Genomic DNA, 17,529 nt, shown 5'->3' on the forward strand with positions numbered 1-17,529 from the left:
TGGGTGTGCCCTTCTGTACAATGAGGAGTTTTAAATTTGAACCATCTCTTTAATAGATCCAAAACGAACACTTCACTTTTCCTGTTCCTGCCAACATTACAGTTTATTTATAAGATAAGTTTTACTCAAGAATTTTAAAATTACAGCTCTTTGAATGGACTTCATACACAAACACAGTGTCCCCCACCTACAATCACTGAAGCACTTTCATAATGTCAATGTTTCACTACAGCTCAGAAAATAAGGTACTAAAACAGAAGAGATTATGAGTAAATGCCATGCTAGTTTTGCCCTGTGGGGATGAAAGAACAGATGGACAAATTGGCATGCATGCATGCCAAAGCTATATCTAATGCAACATCCTACAAATCTTATAGATTAGATACATAGCAGAGGAATTAAATATTAATACTATTGATAGCCTAAAGAAACCTACCACCACTCCACAAATTCTAAAATTATTTTATCCAGTAAATAATCCATAATTTACATTATTGTGGGATGTATTCGATGTGAAATATGATCTCAAATATCACTTCTGAGCTCCTCTGCAATTAGATGATATTGTGATCCTTCTGCAGAGAGTTTATGCAAGTTCAACTCCCACAATGTTGCTTTTCCTTGAGGCTAAACTACAAACAACAACAAAGCAGACCTACTACACTGAGGCAGCAAGGAGGCAACAAAGTACACCCACAGACCCTGGAATATTTAGCTGCTGAATCATTGTAACACTCACTATTAAGCAGGGTTCCTCCATGCCGAGGAGGCTTCAAAATAGCACTGTTGTTGTTGGATTGCTTCAGCTTTGCCTCCCAGTGCTGATGCAATTGAAGCTGCCACTTCCAATCTTGGAAAACTGCTCATGTATGTAAAAGATGTGTGCCCACAATCAGGACTTGTCACACTTCTGCTTGTACCATGCCTAGAAAGCATTGGTCTGAGTGGGTTTCCCCTTGCCCCACTCCTTTCTCAGGGAAAACCTGCTCTTTAGTGCTGAATTGGAACAACCATCAATCCAGAGGAAATCCGATTTGTTATTTGCTCCGATTGAGTGCTAAAGACTGGCTTTCCCTGGGGGAAAGCAGTGGGACAAGAAGAAGTGTGGATGTACAAGTTTAAAAACAATAAATAGGTGTGCATCAACAGAGATTTATGCTGCATAGGGAGCAAATATATGCACAGCCAAAAGACAGAATACCATGTGAATACAGAGCAAAATGTTATATCATTAGCTCTATTTTTAAAAATATGAAAGATGAGGTGCCCTAATGCACAGTACCCTGGGGTTTTAAGCAGCAGAGCTGAAGAACAAACACTATACCCAGCTATTGTTTACAGACACTGTCTTTGCTTGAAAATAAGATTGCCACAGTCAATGTTGAAAGAATGCCAAACAGTTTCTGCAGGAGAAACTGTCAAGAATAGGTTGCTGTCGTCTTCTTCAAATGCCAAGGTCAGCACTGATTTAGGTTATCAGCCATTACAAGGCTGAGTTAAGTTGAGACAGAGAGAAGGAAAGAATTCAATGAAATGTCCTAATACTAGCACTTGCTCTCTTAAAAGTGAAGTTTCTAGTTCACACATTGCACTTCCTCAGTCCTCATCCTCTACAAGTTCTCTTATTTATTGTTTTGCCCACTACTTTCTAAAACAGTGGTCTCTAGCCCAACACCCAATGGTATTGGCCTTTTCCAGATGCCTTTTGTATGTATATAGACTTCTATGATCACAACACAGACCCAATTAAAAAACCACAACAACCAGCTATGGTGACAATTCTGTCTCCATCAGAAGTGGCTTGTTTGGTGCCTACCAGGAGGGAGAGAGGTGAGGGAGTGGGGCGGTTGGCATGACGCAGTGGTTGAGTCAATCTGGTACTCTTGCTGCTGTACTCACACTATGCCAACCTTCCCACCACATTGTTCCTTCCCATCCTGGTAAGCACAGTGGCATTCCTGAAAGGATGCTTTCTTTGTGGCTCTGCTTCACTGGGAAAACCACACCTGTCCCCCATATCTACTGGGACAACACCTTCAGAAGCTTCACACACATTTTCTAGAGTGATACAAGCCACAATCTGCCAGCAATGCCATAACAACATTTCTGTGGGTCAAATAGGCTGCCTTACATAATGACGATTCTGGGGTGGTTCCCAATATGTCAGGATAGACTAGTCTGTACACAATAAATGGACACACAGACAACATAAAAAATGGTTAACAGAAAGAAACATTGGCCTGGTTCACATATAGCACTAAATCATAAGTACGGCTTGCTTGGATGTTCAAACCCAGCCCTGAAGACCAATCATGGTTTGTTTTCCAATAACTAACTATGATGTGAAGCTATGTTTGTTGTTGGCCTATGACCCATGGCTTGTTTTGGCACCATGTCTGCACCCAGCAGCCATATTTAATTGTGATTTGTTTGGCCACTCCACTCCAGATGAAAGAGCAGCTGGATAACAAGCCAAGCTTTGGAGGAAATAAGACACGACTCTGCCCTTTAAAAGTGTGTGCAATTTATTAGCCTTATTGTGTTCCAAATCTCTTCTGCTGTTTTCAATTTTTAGGGGGTGGGGAGAGCATGCATATAAAACCTTTATAAGCAAACACAAAAAAATGCTCTTTCTTTTTACTATTATTTTGTCATGGTTCTATCATTAAGTATCTACGTCCATTAAGTATGTGGCTCAGCATGAAATGACCAGGAGCATTTCAAGCCCAGATTAAAGGTATCAAAACTTTTGCTCAGAAAACATGTTAGAATTTAGATACGGGGCATTGCCGCCACCACTGCCCTGTGAACTATAAACAATCAGTAAGAACAGGAACCAGATGACTGGAATGCATCATTTAATCTGTCCTACTTTTTTAAAAAAAGCATTATATATTTAGATGCAGTAAAACCCAAAAGCTTGGCTGCGTTAGTATTATAATTTTAGTCTTGTCTGAAATACAAATAAACCCTTTAGAAAATGATGACCCTGAAAAATCTCTCTCATTGCCAAAAGGAAAAGAAAACTCTGTACATTTAGAACACCTTTAAGCAGACGTCTCTCCCCTCCTTCGCTTATTCTGTCTTGGCATATTACTTTAAATTCACATCCAAAAGGCAGACTTGTTGATCTTGGTACTGTACTGCTTTTTCAGCTTGGAGGTACAACTAAGTTGGTTGTTTATTTTGCATGTTGTTTGGGGAATAGCCCTCAATTTTTGTTATATTTATGAAGGAATGAAAATATTCCTCATACCAAGATTTATTCTTATATTAAGTTGCCTGCCAAGAGTGGGTAGAATTTAACAGGTGTATTAAGAGTAGATTTTAACAATATTTGGTCACAGTTCCTGGGGCTACTTGACATGCAGATTCCTGAATATTCATGTCTGTAGCACTTCTCACCTCTCTTTTTATCTCCTGCTATATAAGTTGATTGACAGTTTAGTTGAAAGCTTGTGATGGTAGTAGACAGGATAACAACAAGTGGGGGGGACCTACTTATCTATTGGTATTTGAATGGTCATAAAAAATTAAATAAAAATCTAGTTAAATTTGCTGGGCCTCCCTTAAGACAACCACTTTATATGCAATGTTTTCTCCAAAAGGCTGTATATACAAGTATATGCGGAAGATTCTATACACTAGAGTCTGCTGCCATGCATACCTGCTATTGAAAGCATCAAGGAAATTATTCAAAGTGTCTCTTGTAATGTGATAATAAATTAGAATATAATTCTATTCATATGCACTCCCACAGCAGGGGATGAGGAGAACCCAACTGGGCTGCCAATAATAATAAATTCTGAGCTTCTCAGTCTTGCATATGAGTCAAAGTGCTGGGAAGACACAAACTTCTGGCAGCAGAGCAGCCATGATGCTTCAGTAATTCACAGGTGAGTCCTGGCCTACTACAAAGGAACTGCAGGAATTTCAACAAGACTGAAGTGGGGAGGGGGAGGTTTGCTTTTCAAATCCATTCAAACTCAAGCTAAAATGCCAACTTTGACCCCATTTAAAAGACTAGCTGTCCTTGAAAAATTGGCCAATTCATTAAGAGCATAACTACAGCCCTGCTGGATCATCCAGCCCTGCATCCAATTTTTTCCTGTAGTTAACCAGATGCCTCTGTGAAACACAAGAGCAGAATAAGATAGCAATAGCCATCCCAACTCTCATTTCTCATCAACTGCTATTCAGCCGCATGCTGCTTCTGAACCTGGGGAGCTCATACAGTCGCTGTGACTAGCAGCTGTTGAAATACATCATCCATTACAGTCTCCAACATGTTCATAGATGGATTAATTAACCTCTTCAGTCAATGGCTGAACCAAATCAAGGAAGAAGAAAACCACCCCAATGTATCCACAACTGGATTATCCCACACTGTGTAACACAGGGAAAGCTGTCATGGCACCCTCCAAATGTTGTTGGACTTCCAACTCCAACATGCTCAAGGGTTGATGGATGGGAGTTGTAGTCCAGCAACATCTGAAGGACACCACGTTGCCCACCCCAGTGTAGCACAAGCCCAAATATCAGGTCACCACAGCAAACATGCTAGAAAACAAGGTCAACTCCCTATGATGTTCATCAGTTGTGAGCTAGAAGGCATGACTATGCTCTCCTGGGCAAGGAATCTACCCATAGCTCTTGGAAATCACATAGCAAGACTCATTAGCTCACCTGTTCTTCTACTGCCACCTACCTGCTTGTGCCTTTACTGATCCTCCTTTAAGAGAGAGTGCACACAAATACCAGCAACAGCTATAGATGATCCTTCACACCCTAGATCAAAAACACAGTGAACCCCTGGGCCTCCTGCTCATGCACTCCTCCTTGTTTTTTCCTTTTGCAGCCAGAAGATGAGAGAGAATCCACACTGGAGTTCTAATGCAAGCCAAAACAGAGCAGTGGAGGATAATAGGTAGCTATTTTGCATCCACTTGCTCTCCTTTGTTGCCAGTTTCCTATTGCTTACTGTACTTCCAGTTCCAGCTCACATCTATCTCACCCCCAAGTCTTTCTGTACCATCAGGATTCACCTCCTTCTCCTTTCAGTGAACTTTTTTGTCCCACATACAGAGCGTGGATCCAAGGTCCCCAATGTTTTGGGGCCTAGGGGCATGTCTGGAAACTGAAGGAACTGTTGTGGGCACCACAAAACACACATTTCACAGAATAATTAAAAAAGAGTGATGTCCAGAACCCTCCAGCAAACAGGCAAAATACATATAGACACTGCAAATAAAACACAAAGAAGAAGAAACTCTCTCCCCACAAAAATAGGACATTTCCTCCAAATAACCACCCCTTGCAAAAAAAAACCCAACAACCCTCAGTTTAAACAATGGTAAAATTTTGGGAAGGGTGTCCACAGGCACCGCACTTGAGATGCCACCAGGAGACCATAATGGACTTCAGGTTCAAACATTTCTACAAGTTGCTTCAAGCCCAGCATAAAGAGGGGTGTCTCTCAACAGACTGCTTCCATTTCTCCTTTTGGAGTTTCTTTTTAGCCAGACCTTTCCCTACAATTAAGTGCCATTTGGCATACCTTTCCCTATCCCCACATGCCCCATAAGCAGGTGTTTTCAGTCATCTGCAAAGAAGTTTCTTCCGCTGAATTATCTTATATAGTGCAACATAAAAGAGCGGAAGTGACTGTGTAGACTTCACCCACATGCACATTTCGCCTACAATGATAGGCTATTCTTTTGCCTCCCTTGTCATTTGGTTCCCAGGTTGTTGTGGTTAAGGTTAATAAGCAAATTAGTCCCAATTATGCTGTTCGTAAAGGGCACTTAGAATTTCAAGCTATGCTAGCAAAAAAACCCCGAACCAAAACACCCCTAATTACTACATTATTTATTTGTCTTTTGGAGTGGGCTGAGTCTTTTCAGTTTTACATTGTGCACACAGAGTCTTAAAATATTGCAGCATTGTTTGTGTGATGTGATGCAGAGAAAAATGTCTGTCTCTTTCATAAGTACTTATGCTGCTTGAATACTAATTATTAGTGTTACGGGAATGTTTTATATTGGTATCTAACACATTGCTTCATACGCTGCATGCCAATAAGTAGACAAAATAGTGTGATCCTACTTTTTTATTCTGAGTTAATGCCTCATTTCATTAACTGGTGGATTTAGCTCCACTACAAACCCCAATCATCAAACTGTCAACATCACCCAAGCCAAACCCAATGGTGCCAATTGCTGTTATCACAGTTTGTCATCCACTGGTTCCTAGCAATTTATGGGCAGTAGCCCCTGGCCAGGGACGTGGGTGGCGCTATGGGTAAAACCTCAGTGCCTAGGACTTGCCGATTGTAAGGTTGGCGGTTCGAATCCCCGCGGCAGGGTGAGCTCCCGTCGTTCGGTCCCAGCTCCTGCCCACCTAGCAGTTCGAAAGCACCCCTAAGTGCAAGTAGATAAATAGGTAGCGCTTTATAGCGGGAAGGTAAACGGCATTTCCGTGTGCGGCACTGGTGCTGGCTCGCCAGTTGCAGCTTTGTCACACTGGCCACGTGACCCGGAAGTGTCTTCGGACAGTGCCGGCTCCCGGCCTCTTGAGCGAGATGAGCGTGCAACCCTAGAGTCGGTCACGACTGGCCCATACAGGCATGGGTACCTTTTACCTTTACCTAGCCCCTGGCCAGCACACTGGACAGGAGCCATGCCACCTCCGAGTGCAGTTGTGTCCTGACATGCAAAATAGTACAACGATGAGTGTGTCAGCACCAGCTGGGCAATAAGACTTGAAATCAACACATGCACAAAGCTTTTTGTCTGCACTGGCCAACTGTGTATCAATGATTGCCATTCCGGACAATAATTTTAGTGGGGGTGGGGGGAGAGAAAATGCATACCCCATTGTTGCTAAGGAAGCACCATTCCCTGCCATTGTTAGAGCCACCTTTCCTCAAAAAGCTTCCATTTTGTCTGGAAGGGTAAGCTAGCACAGGACTAGTCACAATGGGTAGGGGAGCACAAGTACACATTGAAAAGCCATGATGAATATAAAAGTGCAGCCCATGTAACCCTGGTCTCTCCATTGCAAAAAGGAAACCTTCTGGTTCCCAGGAGAAACCTGGGGGAGTGTCTCCCTCTACTCCATTCATTTTCAGAAAGCTATTCCAACTCTGAACTCCCCTCCCTCCCTGTTTCCTTATTCCCAACTTTCCAAGTAGTTGTCCATGACAAATTAAGCATGATGATGCTCTCATTTTGTTCTCCTCTTTTACCCTGCTTTAGATTCCTGTGTGCCTATCACCTTCTTATGTCCTATTTGACATTATATTTCCCTTTCTTAGCTTTCTTATGCTGCTGTTAGGGTGCCTGTGACACAGTGGTAGACCATCAGCTCCACACATCTCCACGTTGGGCTGGGAGAGGCCCTTGTCTGAAATCCCAAAGAGCCACTGCCAGTCAGTGCAGACAATACTGAACTAGATAGGCCAGTATAAGGCAATTTCCTACGTTCTTATGTTCCCAGTATATTAACTCCTCTGTAGATTTAACCAATTTCTTCCCAGTTCTTTCTAGGTTCTTATTTTTTGAACAAACCACATATAGGAGTACTCTAAACTCTGCCTTGTTGTCTCATTGTTCATGGCCCTTTGCAGAAGCACCAGTCCTCTGTCACAACACACTTCCTTCAGTGGAGGCATGACAGGGAGAAAATGCTCAACTTGGACTACATTATGCCTTAAGAAGCTGTTGCTACTGTTTTGCAATGTTCTTAACTGAGCATAGGTGGCAAAGTCCAATAAGGAACTTAAACGTGAAAATCCAGTGTTTTATAAGCTCTATACTTTTCTTTTAGAAGTCCAAGTTTATATGTAACTTATTAACATATCCACCACCATCAAACTTCCCCAATAAAATGTGATATTTTATTATGAGTGTAGGTGTAGCTGTGAATCATTTATGGACAAATTAGGCAACAGGCTCTCTAAACACATTGAAAAGTAACATAGATAATTTCAGATTGGCATGATTATTAGAAGAAATGGTCTGTGTGGTTTCTTCAGCGTTAAACTTTCCCACGTCAGTTGGCAAGTTCCATCGCTCCAGTGTTTCATAGACAGAACAAAATACATGTAACAGTTGCACCGAACAAAGTATGTTATTCACCACAAACACAAATTAAAATTCCCTTAATCGTTTTCCTAACAGAGATAGGTAACAAGTTTTATCACTTTCTTAATCCTCCTCCCCCCATGTATTTAAGTGTTTTGTATTACAGTCCCATGGACTGCAAGAAGATCAAACCTATCCATTCTTAAGGAAATCTGCCCTGAGTGCTCACTGGAAGGACAGATCGTGAAGCTGAGGCTCCAGTACTTTGGCCACCTTATGAGAAGAGAAGACTCCCTGGAAAAGACCCTGGTGTTGGGAAAGATGGAGGGCACAAGGAGAAGGGGGTGACAGAGGACGAGATGGTTGGATAGTGTTCTCGAAGCTACCAGCATGAGTTTGACCAAACTGCGGGAGGCAGTGGAAGACAGAAGTGCCTGGCGTGCTCTGGTCCAGGGGGTCACGAAGAGTCGGACACGACTAAACAACAATTACATCCTTCACCAGTAGACCCTGGTTTACATCAAGAAAAATATACAATAGCCTACAACGAAATATAATAAAAACAATTATATTAAGTCCCAACACAGGGAAGAAAGACAGCAGCATTCAATTACTCTGAATCTATAAATTTTTCACCCCACCCCTCCTCCAAAAAGAAAATACAGAAAGAGGTATATCTTGACTCGTTTTCTACAACAGTGTAATGAAGAGGCCAGGAACATGTCAGCAGAGAGTGAATTACAAAACACAGAGTCACCTTCAAAAAGGCCCTTCCCTGAGTCCCTACTACGCTATGTACTTCTCCAAGATCTCAAGGCGCAGGCAGGTCTGTGTGGTTGAAGGCATTCTCTCAGATACTTAGGAACCTGGTTATTCAGAGCTTTAAACACAAGGGTAAGCACTTTGAATCTGGTCTGGTATGTAGGCTTATATACTGCACAATAAACAAAGTATATCAGCGACGAACATAACACATCCATAAAATAGGATAAAAATGCTTAGTCAACATCTAGACAGGGATACACAATAGCTGATTGCTGAGCAATGCATCAGAAAAGATCTGTGTAAACAGAAGAGTCTTAAGCAGGTGTCTGAAACAAACTACCGTACTGATGGTGCATGCTTAATATTAAAGGACAAAGAGTTCCACAAGCAAGGCACAGACACACCAACTGCCTCATTTATTGCTGAAGCAAGGCAAACATCATGTGTTACCCTTAATCACTGGCTGAACATAAAGATCTGGAAAGAATGTACTGTATAACTTTCCTAGGTGCTTTACATTTAGATTTACTTATGGAAATAATTTTATTCTGCATCCTTTTCAGGTTTGTGTTTTTGGGAGCAAAAATAATATGGAAGCAGAATTATTCTTTACAGAGTTACTGACAAGAAAAAGAAAACGTTTGCATGTTATATTGATTTGGGGTAAAACAGCAGAGCCTTGCTGTCAACAGAGCCTTCAGAGCAGGAAGATATAAAATAAAAGGAGTTTAGAAGTTAAATTCTGTCCTCAGGCAACCATTAATTGAATCCATTACAGAACCAAACATTAAAACAGCCAGGCACTTCATTATTACATGGAACAGTTTGCTGTTGCTTACTTTATTCTCAGCATTTTAGAGTAGAGAGAGAGGTCAGCTTTCAACACAATTCTTTCATTTTAAAAAATGAATCTGTTTCTATTCTCTGCAGGAATAATATCTTGTGCAGATTGTATTTGTTTTATTGATATTTTATTTTGCTCTTTGGCAGAATATATATATATGCCTTTTCTTCTTTTGTGCACAACTAAGTGCAGTACAGCCATCTTCTCAGAAAAACTCTTCACAAAGTTCAAGAGGTCAAGACACAAAGACTTTAGCAACTAATCCACACCTAATGACCCACCTAAGTGGTACTCAGGATATCACTCAAGAAATCACTCAAGATATCCCTCAAGTAATTAAGGAACAAAAGAAGAAAAGGCACACTAGCCTGGGAACTTCCTCTCTGCCCAGAACATTGGAGGCTATACACCACACCCCCTCAACAGTATTTATAGGAACTCAAACACTGAGATCCTGCTCTGTTCCAGTAACAAGAAGCCGAAAGCACCAGCCTGAAGATGACGAGTGAGACCTCGTCGAAACGTCGCCTAGACACCCCAACTTTTACACGGGAAGACACCCGAGGACACCAAAACCTGCATTCCTGTACCCGTGAAAATCTACGAAAGCATATATATATATATATATATATATATATATATATATATATATATATGTATAGTGTCTTGCTGTTAAATGTCTGCTACAATTGTTTGTAAGGTTTGCATTGTATTGACTTCGTATTGAGTTAATTATGTACTTTTCTCCATCTATTCTATAGTGGCCTGTGGCTGACAGCAATAAAACTGAATTGAACTAGGCTTATTTCTATAAAAGCTCAGTTATTCACATTTAGCTTTATTATGTACACTTTAATACCATTAGACCTACACTTTAATACCATTAGACCTAGAGAACACTTATATTAGTACAGATGTTGAGGGGGTGCAATGACCACAAGATTCAGTTCAGATCCCAATTTGGCACTTGAGAAAACAACCAACCTCAAGCTTTGCAGGCTGCCTGATTCTGCTCAGGGACTACCCAAATTTACTTCATTTATCTCTGTTTGTTACATATTCACCATTGGAATTTCTTTTAAAAAGATTTTTAACTTTTATTCCTTCTGAAATAACTTGATGAAATTGCACACTAGCCCCTCCAGAGTGGATAAAGTCTGCCGATTTACAAACATATATAGGTCCAGGGACTTTTATTGTGGGTAACGTCAACCTTGCATGTTCTTTTTTATAAGGAAGTATTTATAACTATTTCATTTGGTGGCAGAATTAGATTAAAATTAGCAGGGAAATTCACTCATTCTCAGGGCATGAATCCTGACAAAGGTCAGAAGGATAGCTGTCATGGTTCACCTGCAAAGGCAGTCATTACAACCTGGGGGTAAGTTTTTTTTTAAAAAAATGAACTCCCTTTCCTCTTCTGGTTTGAATATTGCAAGCCCAGGAGAGATGCCCTGGGTAAGAAAGACTGCAGCCTCAACAAAACCAAAAGAAACAATGCAATCTGGCAGTAGTAATGATGCTTTCTTGTAATTAAGCAATGCCCACAGTGGGATGAAAATATGTAAAAACATCAGTGGTTACAAAGCTGTTTCAAATCTTGGCCATCTGGCACAGCACTTAACATCATGCCATAGTGCCTAGGTCAGGTAGTAGCCCCACCTACTGAAATCTGAGAAATGGGGAAAATATGGGAATTGCATGCACAAGCCTGCACTGCCAGGTCTTGTGGAAAGCCTTATCTGCAGAAAGAGCTGCCTCGTTTGTCTGCCATTGGCTGGCCCACAGAAAACTGAGTGACACTATCACACATTTAACAGCACTTCAAAACATTAGTATATCCCTCTAGTTTTTATTTTCTATATGAGACACCCTCATTTATTTATTTTTAAAACATCAGCTTGTTTGTGTCCTTGGATCTCCTGCCAAAGTACCCATACAGCTTCCTGCAAACTCTCAGGCAGAGAGAGTTAAACAGAGTTAGCAGAGTTAAATGTGTATAAACCCATTGGTTTCAATGAGCTTAAATCCTATGTTGAATTGTGCCTGGATCATTCCCATGGGATCTCCTCTATTAAGCAGCTCCTACCTAGTAAACATACACAGAAGCATAGCACAAAACATCTGACCACAGATACAAACTTAAGCTGAGTGTATACCAATGATGACCGTCTTCACGGCCACCAAAAACCTTCAGACTCCAGTTAAAACCAAGAGGCATTACATACTATTTGATTCCCAGCTTGGCACCTAACCTTAAAAGGCATCTCATTTTTAACCACCTCTACATGAGAAATCCAAGCAGTTATTTCACATACAGACTTCCCTTCAGTAAATGTGAGGGATTTGATGACCACATCTGGACACAGCACTTTTACATAAACCAAGGATGTAGGCTCCCCAGATGTTGTTGGACACCAACTCTCATCAGCCCCAGCCAGCATGGCCAACAGTCAGGGACAACTGAAGCTGAAGTCCAACATTAACTGGAGAGTCTATTTGAACTGGTGGTAATAAGTTTGTCTTGCTCCAAACACATCACAATAATAGAATATTAGGGAAAAACAAACAAACTAAGTGCTGGTTTGGAAATAATAACCAAAACCTTAAATCCTAACTAAAGAGTTTTCAAAGTTGATGGAATAAACAAAGATCTGAAAGTTTCCAGTATTATCCCCAAATGGAACAGTACTCATCCGAAAGCACTGCAAGGACTTTCTTCTGGTGCTGGCCCCAAAAGTTGAAAAGAAGACAAATTTCTCTTTAGAAGAGGGGAGGGGATTTGCAAAAATGACACATGCAAATTTGCTCTAACAGCAGCATTTAGCTCAGTTAGTACTCTGGACAGCTCATAGTTTCATAGAAGGGTCACTGTGAAAAGCCAGTTGGGGTTGGTGGACTAAGATGTTCCCTTCATCTCACTGGCCCTTTCTGGCTACATAAGAAGTCTCACTGCTATACCAATCCCTCACTGGCAGTCTTGACTCGGGGTTAGCCACTGGGCGTGGGGTTTCTGCCTGTATCGGATCAGCCTCCAAATGCTGATCCCAAATAGCTATTGTTTTACCTCAGCCTGTTACTCTGAAGAGGGGGGGTGCAAGACTCCCCAATATTTAAGGACTGATTTGTTCAGATCATTGTTTATATATGCCTGGTGTATCCCAGGGGGATTTCTAACCATGTGAGTGGATGCCTCATATCACTGTAGGAGGATTTTTTTTTTATCAGGGCGGAGAGGAAGTTTTTTTCCCACTGAGCATCTGTGTGCAGCCTTTCCTCGTGTACATTTGGGAGTGCAAGAGTGCTTGGACTTCCTCTGATTAATATCTCTTTTTCTTGGAAGGCGGAACACAGTGGTTCTCCCTTTAGCATGAAGTAGAGCATGAACAGATTGATGACTATGTGCTTTCCTGAAGAAGAACCTTCTGTGTTTGAGCGGGGTGGGAGAAGGTCCTTCCATGTATCTAGGGGGACAGAAGCATCTTTAGAGGAAGAATCGGATTCTTCTGCTCTTTACAAGCAATCCTCAATTTCAGTAGGAAGCAGTCATTTAAGAGGTCATTCCCCTGAGCATTTGCAATGAGGGGAGGAGGGTGGCCACTTTGCCTTCAAGCTGGGATGGCTGGGTTTTCCCCCTTTTTTGAATTGGCTGGTTTAAGAAGCAGCCGGGCAAGACCGTGGAATGATAATTCCCCCCCCCCCTTTTAGCATTTGTGCATAGGAGATCAATAGCCGGAGGCTGTCTCCTCCTACGTGAAGGGGGAACCTGCCCGTCAGCAGCTTGCCAGCCTCGCTCGCTCGCTCCCTCCCTCCCGGTTCTGCCTGTCACATGAGTTCGCCGCTCACTCACCGCCTGTGATCTGCGCGGGGCCAAAGCACAGAGCCAGCTGGAACCACAGGACCACCAGGGAGAGTCTGGACTGCGAGCGCTGAAGCAGCGGGGGCGGTGGAGCTGGTGGGGGCGGCGGCTGCTGCTCCTGCCGCCGCCGCTTCTCTAGGAACGGATCCCCGCTGCTCGGGTTCATTCCATGATACATCTTTCATCCGCAAAGGGCATCGGGATTGCAACGGTCTGCAACGACAGGAACAGGCAGCTTTGCTTCAGCAGCACACGGGCAGTTCCCTCCGCACACCTTCCCGCCCCCTCCCGGAGGAGGCGCCCCTCACTCCTCAGGCACTTTCTGGCCCTCCGCCTGCAAAAAAGGAAAACCTATCCCACGCCGGGTCGCCCCCCGCGCGCTCCCTGGCGGCAGGATGGCAGTGGTGCTTTTGCATGCAAGAACCGGCCTGCCCTCCCCAGGCTTCGCGCCGGGGGGCGGCCACCCCCTCCTACCAACGTCACCTTAGCCGAACCCAGAAAAAAGCCCCGCTCCGGCGGCGGGAACTCCCGTCCCCTCCCTTCTCCCCTCACCCCGGTCCCTCGCCGGCGACGAATACGCCGTTCCTCGGCTCTATTCCCTTCTAAAGTCCCGCCGCTGGGGGTCTTCCTCTGACCGACCCGCCCGCCCCTTCTCGGGAGCTCCCGGTCACTTTGGGAGGCGCGCGCCGGAGTCCCCCGCGCGGTTTTTTGGCCAGATGCCGAAAGGGAGAGAGCGAGCTGCGAAGTTCTCTCACCTCCTCGGGTCTCTCACCTTCCCCCACCGCCGCAACCCTCCCTCGGTGGCCACCAGCCCCTCTCGGCTTTCCTCCTCCCCGTCCGCGGCGCAGTGCGCCCTTTCCTTACCTGAGAGCTGCCCGCCTGCATGAGGGAGCCTCTTTGCTGCCTTCCCCCCTAGCCAAGCTCTACCGCTGCAGGGCACGCGACCCTTCGCCGCCGCTGCTGCTGCCTCCGAGTCCGCACTCCCCTCAGTTGCTAGCGGAGGAGGACGGAGAGAGACACACGGCGCGCGCCGCTGCTCGCGCTCATCCTACCTGTCTGCAGGGGGGGAGGAGGAGGAGGGGAGCGAGGGAGAAGGAGGCAAGAGCAGAGAAACACCCGCGAGGCGCCGGCTGCCGCAGCTGCTGCCAATGAGGAGGCTGAGCGTGCACCTGCTTTAGTGCACGAGCCGCCTGCCACGCTGCTGCTGCTGCTGCTGCTGCTCCCGGGAGGGGGGCCCTCCGGCTGGCGCGCGGAGCCGGCGGCCCTCGCTGCGTTTTCCCGGTGACGAACGACGGGCGCCAGGAGCGCGGGCGGAGGAGGGGGCAGCAGCAGCAACTGTGGAAGCCATCCTCGGTACTACGGTGGCTCCCGAGGCTGTCACCAAGCCTGCTCTGGGACTGCTGCAAGAGCGGCGAGCATTTCGGAGAAGGAGGCGCCTGGGCTGCCGGGCTCCCCTCCCGCCCTTCAGGAAGGGGAAGCGCGCCTTTGGAGCCGAAGCTCGAGGGGGGTGCTTGGGGGCGAGGGGCACGTTGGTCGCGACCCCTTATGGATCGCCACCGACACTAAAGGGGCATGCAGCTAACTCCTATGTGGCAGCTCTCTCTTTTGAAGTGGCGGCCATTTTCCAAAACTGACACCCGGAGAGGTGGAGAAGGAAGCCGAAGGAGGCGGTTGGCATTTAATAACTTGCTTTAACATTGTAAACTGGATGCGATTTCGCCTCCATTTTCAATTTGCAGGAGGGGGCCGCTGGGGGCGCTGTTTGCAACCTTTGCTTCGGCATAGTATATCTAGGCTCGCGCGCCCGCCAGTTCAGAGATTTTGGCCTGTGGTCGGCTGCTACGTCTAAGAAAAACCCCACCGCCCATAAATATAGTTGAACATAATAAAAACGCTGGTTTGGCTCCGTGGAAACAAAGTGCAATTTCATAAACGAAACCAGCTCCATTTGCAAACCTACAAGCCCCATCCCCTGACCCCCAAAAGTGTTCGCCAAGCCACGGGCCTTGTATAGTTAATTAACACAAGGACTGATTTAGGGACTGAATCTCCCAGATGTGGCAGGTGGCAGATTAATTTGTCACTAGGAGGGTTTGTGGAAATTTGGCTCGACCATAGTGTTTTGGCTCCTGAGAACACATTGACATCAGGCCGGTCCTCCTTGTGAGCAGCTTTGGTAATAAGATTTATTGCACGTTAATCATACCCTATTCATTCTGAAGTGCTTGGTTTCCAAGCTATGTTTATTAAGTTTGTTAATTGCTTTACAATTTTAGGTTTGTAATTAAAATGTGTGGTTTCAACGAGTAGGCAAATGTCATTCACAAATCAACATGGCAGCCACAGCAAAGGAAATCAAGCACGTTGCTCATGTAACTGTAAGAGATTAGCCATGCAGTGATAATAGCATTGCAGTTATGTGGCCTGCGTGGGCAATTTGTTAAAAGAAGCAAAACAAAACAAAAACTTCAAAGCTCCGTAAAATTAAAATTCAATTATCTGACTGAGCGTTCCAGGCAGGAATCTTTCTAGACCCTACCTGGAAATGGCAGGGATTGAACCTGTGACCTGCTGTAAGTAAATTATGTGTTTCGCCACTGAATTATGAGCTGTTAACAGCCTTGTACCTGGCATTGCTCAGGGATTCTAAGAAACAAAACAAGCAGTGCTATTTTGAAAGGTTCAGCCTGCCATCTTGATTCAAAATGCTGTCCAGTTGTATCCAAACATAAAGGAAAACCTGCTCCTTGTTCTTGTGAACCATCATACAAAATTTGGTTACAATATCTTAAGAGGTGTCCAAGTGCATAACTAACAGGCAAATCACTTTCCAAAATATATAGTAGATGACCCATCTCCTGTTTTTAAGTCTCTCCAAAATGTACAGAGCTTGTTTCGAATGATTAAGTGTCAACAACATTATTACATATACCCTGATTGTAGCCATTGCTAGTCTCAGGATCAGATCTCAGGGATGAGATGTGCTCCTGGTGTTTGAAAATGTCATAAGAGAAGTCATATTTACTTGTTTGTCTTCCTAACTCTATTTGTGAACACAGCCAACACAATATAGTTTTTCCTACACATGCCCAACCAATAATGTATGCAGTTTGTGTGCTACATGTTCTCACAGCTGTGGTGGGAAACACTGACCACAACTTCCAAAGACTTATTCCATGGAATGGGCATTTCATTTGTGCAGCATCCAGCTAAACTGTCCAGCTTAGATCAATATGCTCCCATAATAGATCAGTCACTGCCAAGCCACAGCAAGTCTGCCAAGTTGCAGAAGGATAATACAATTACCACTAGCAGCACCAGCTGTATCTCTCAAGTTGAAGGTGTCGATATTTCTTGAAATGTCAGCTGATACTCAATTACATTCTGGTGCGAACTCTTCAGACGTTGTGAAAAAGGGAACGTGCAGTGAAGGGTGCAGCTGCAGCCCTCCAGATGCTGCAACTTCTATCTTTGGCCATGCTCTCTGGGGCTGACAAGAGTCCAACAGCAAGAGTCCAACAGCAACCATCCCCCCACGGCACGGGTAGACACACCACAGTAGGAGTGGGGAACATTTTTTAGCATGAGGCCTGCATCCCCTTCAAGACAACCTTCTGGGGCCTACATTCTAGTAGTGGGCAAGGCCAGAAACAAAAACAAATGGATATAAATTTTACTTTTGTACAGTAGGTTTGTTTATGTGCACGCACACCTTTCTCTATCATCATCAAGATAAGCACAAGTCATTATTAGAGTTTAAAAACACATTCTAGCCATGCAAATTAACGTTCAATGGGGGTGTGAAGCAAGGCTGGTGAGAGGTGTGACTCATGGACAGAGGGTGTGACTATGGAGGTACTGTGGGCTGGGGATTTCCACAAGGTCCAGACAGAGTGGCCTGGAGGGATATCTTTGTCCCATAGGCCTAAGGTCGTCCCCCCACGCACATACTGCACTATAGCATTACAAAAATAAAC

At 44.3% G+C, this 17,529-nt stretch overlaps 1 protein-coding gene across 4 annotated transcripts in view; it reads right to left on the reverse strand.

Annotated features, from left to right (window-relative positions):
* Positions 1 to 15,022, reverse strand: part of SUSD4 (sushi domain containing 4) — a 69,075-nt gene extending 54,053 nt beyond the window's left edge. Inside the window, exons 1-2 of one of the 4 annotated variants that reach the window (XM_081904135.1) lie at positions 14,417 to 15,022; positions 13,544 to 13,765 (exon numbers count right to left, since the gene is read on the reverse strand). In XM_081904135.1, coding sequence (XP_081760261.1) covers positions 13,544 to 13,730 — 187 coding nt within the window. In that variant the 5' untranslated portion in view covers positions 13,731 to 13,765; positions 14,417 to 15,022. Of the gene's footprint in view, positions 1 to 13,543; positions 13,766 to 14,104; positions 14,355 to 14,416 lie in introns of those variants that run through there. The other 3 variants (XM_081904137.1, XM_081904138.1, XM_081904136.1) reach the window with 3 other exon arrangements.
* Between the last annotated feature and the right edge of the window lie 2,507 nt (positions 15,023 to 17,529).

The sequence above is a fragment of the Podarcis melisellensis genome, assembly GCF_964234715.1.
Source record: "Podarcis melisellensis genome assembly, chromosome: 3".
Classification (NCBI taxonomy): Eukaryota; Metazoa; Chordata; class Lepidosauria; order Squamata; family Lacertidae; genus Podarcis; species Podarcis melisellensis.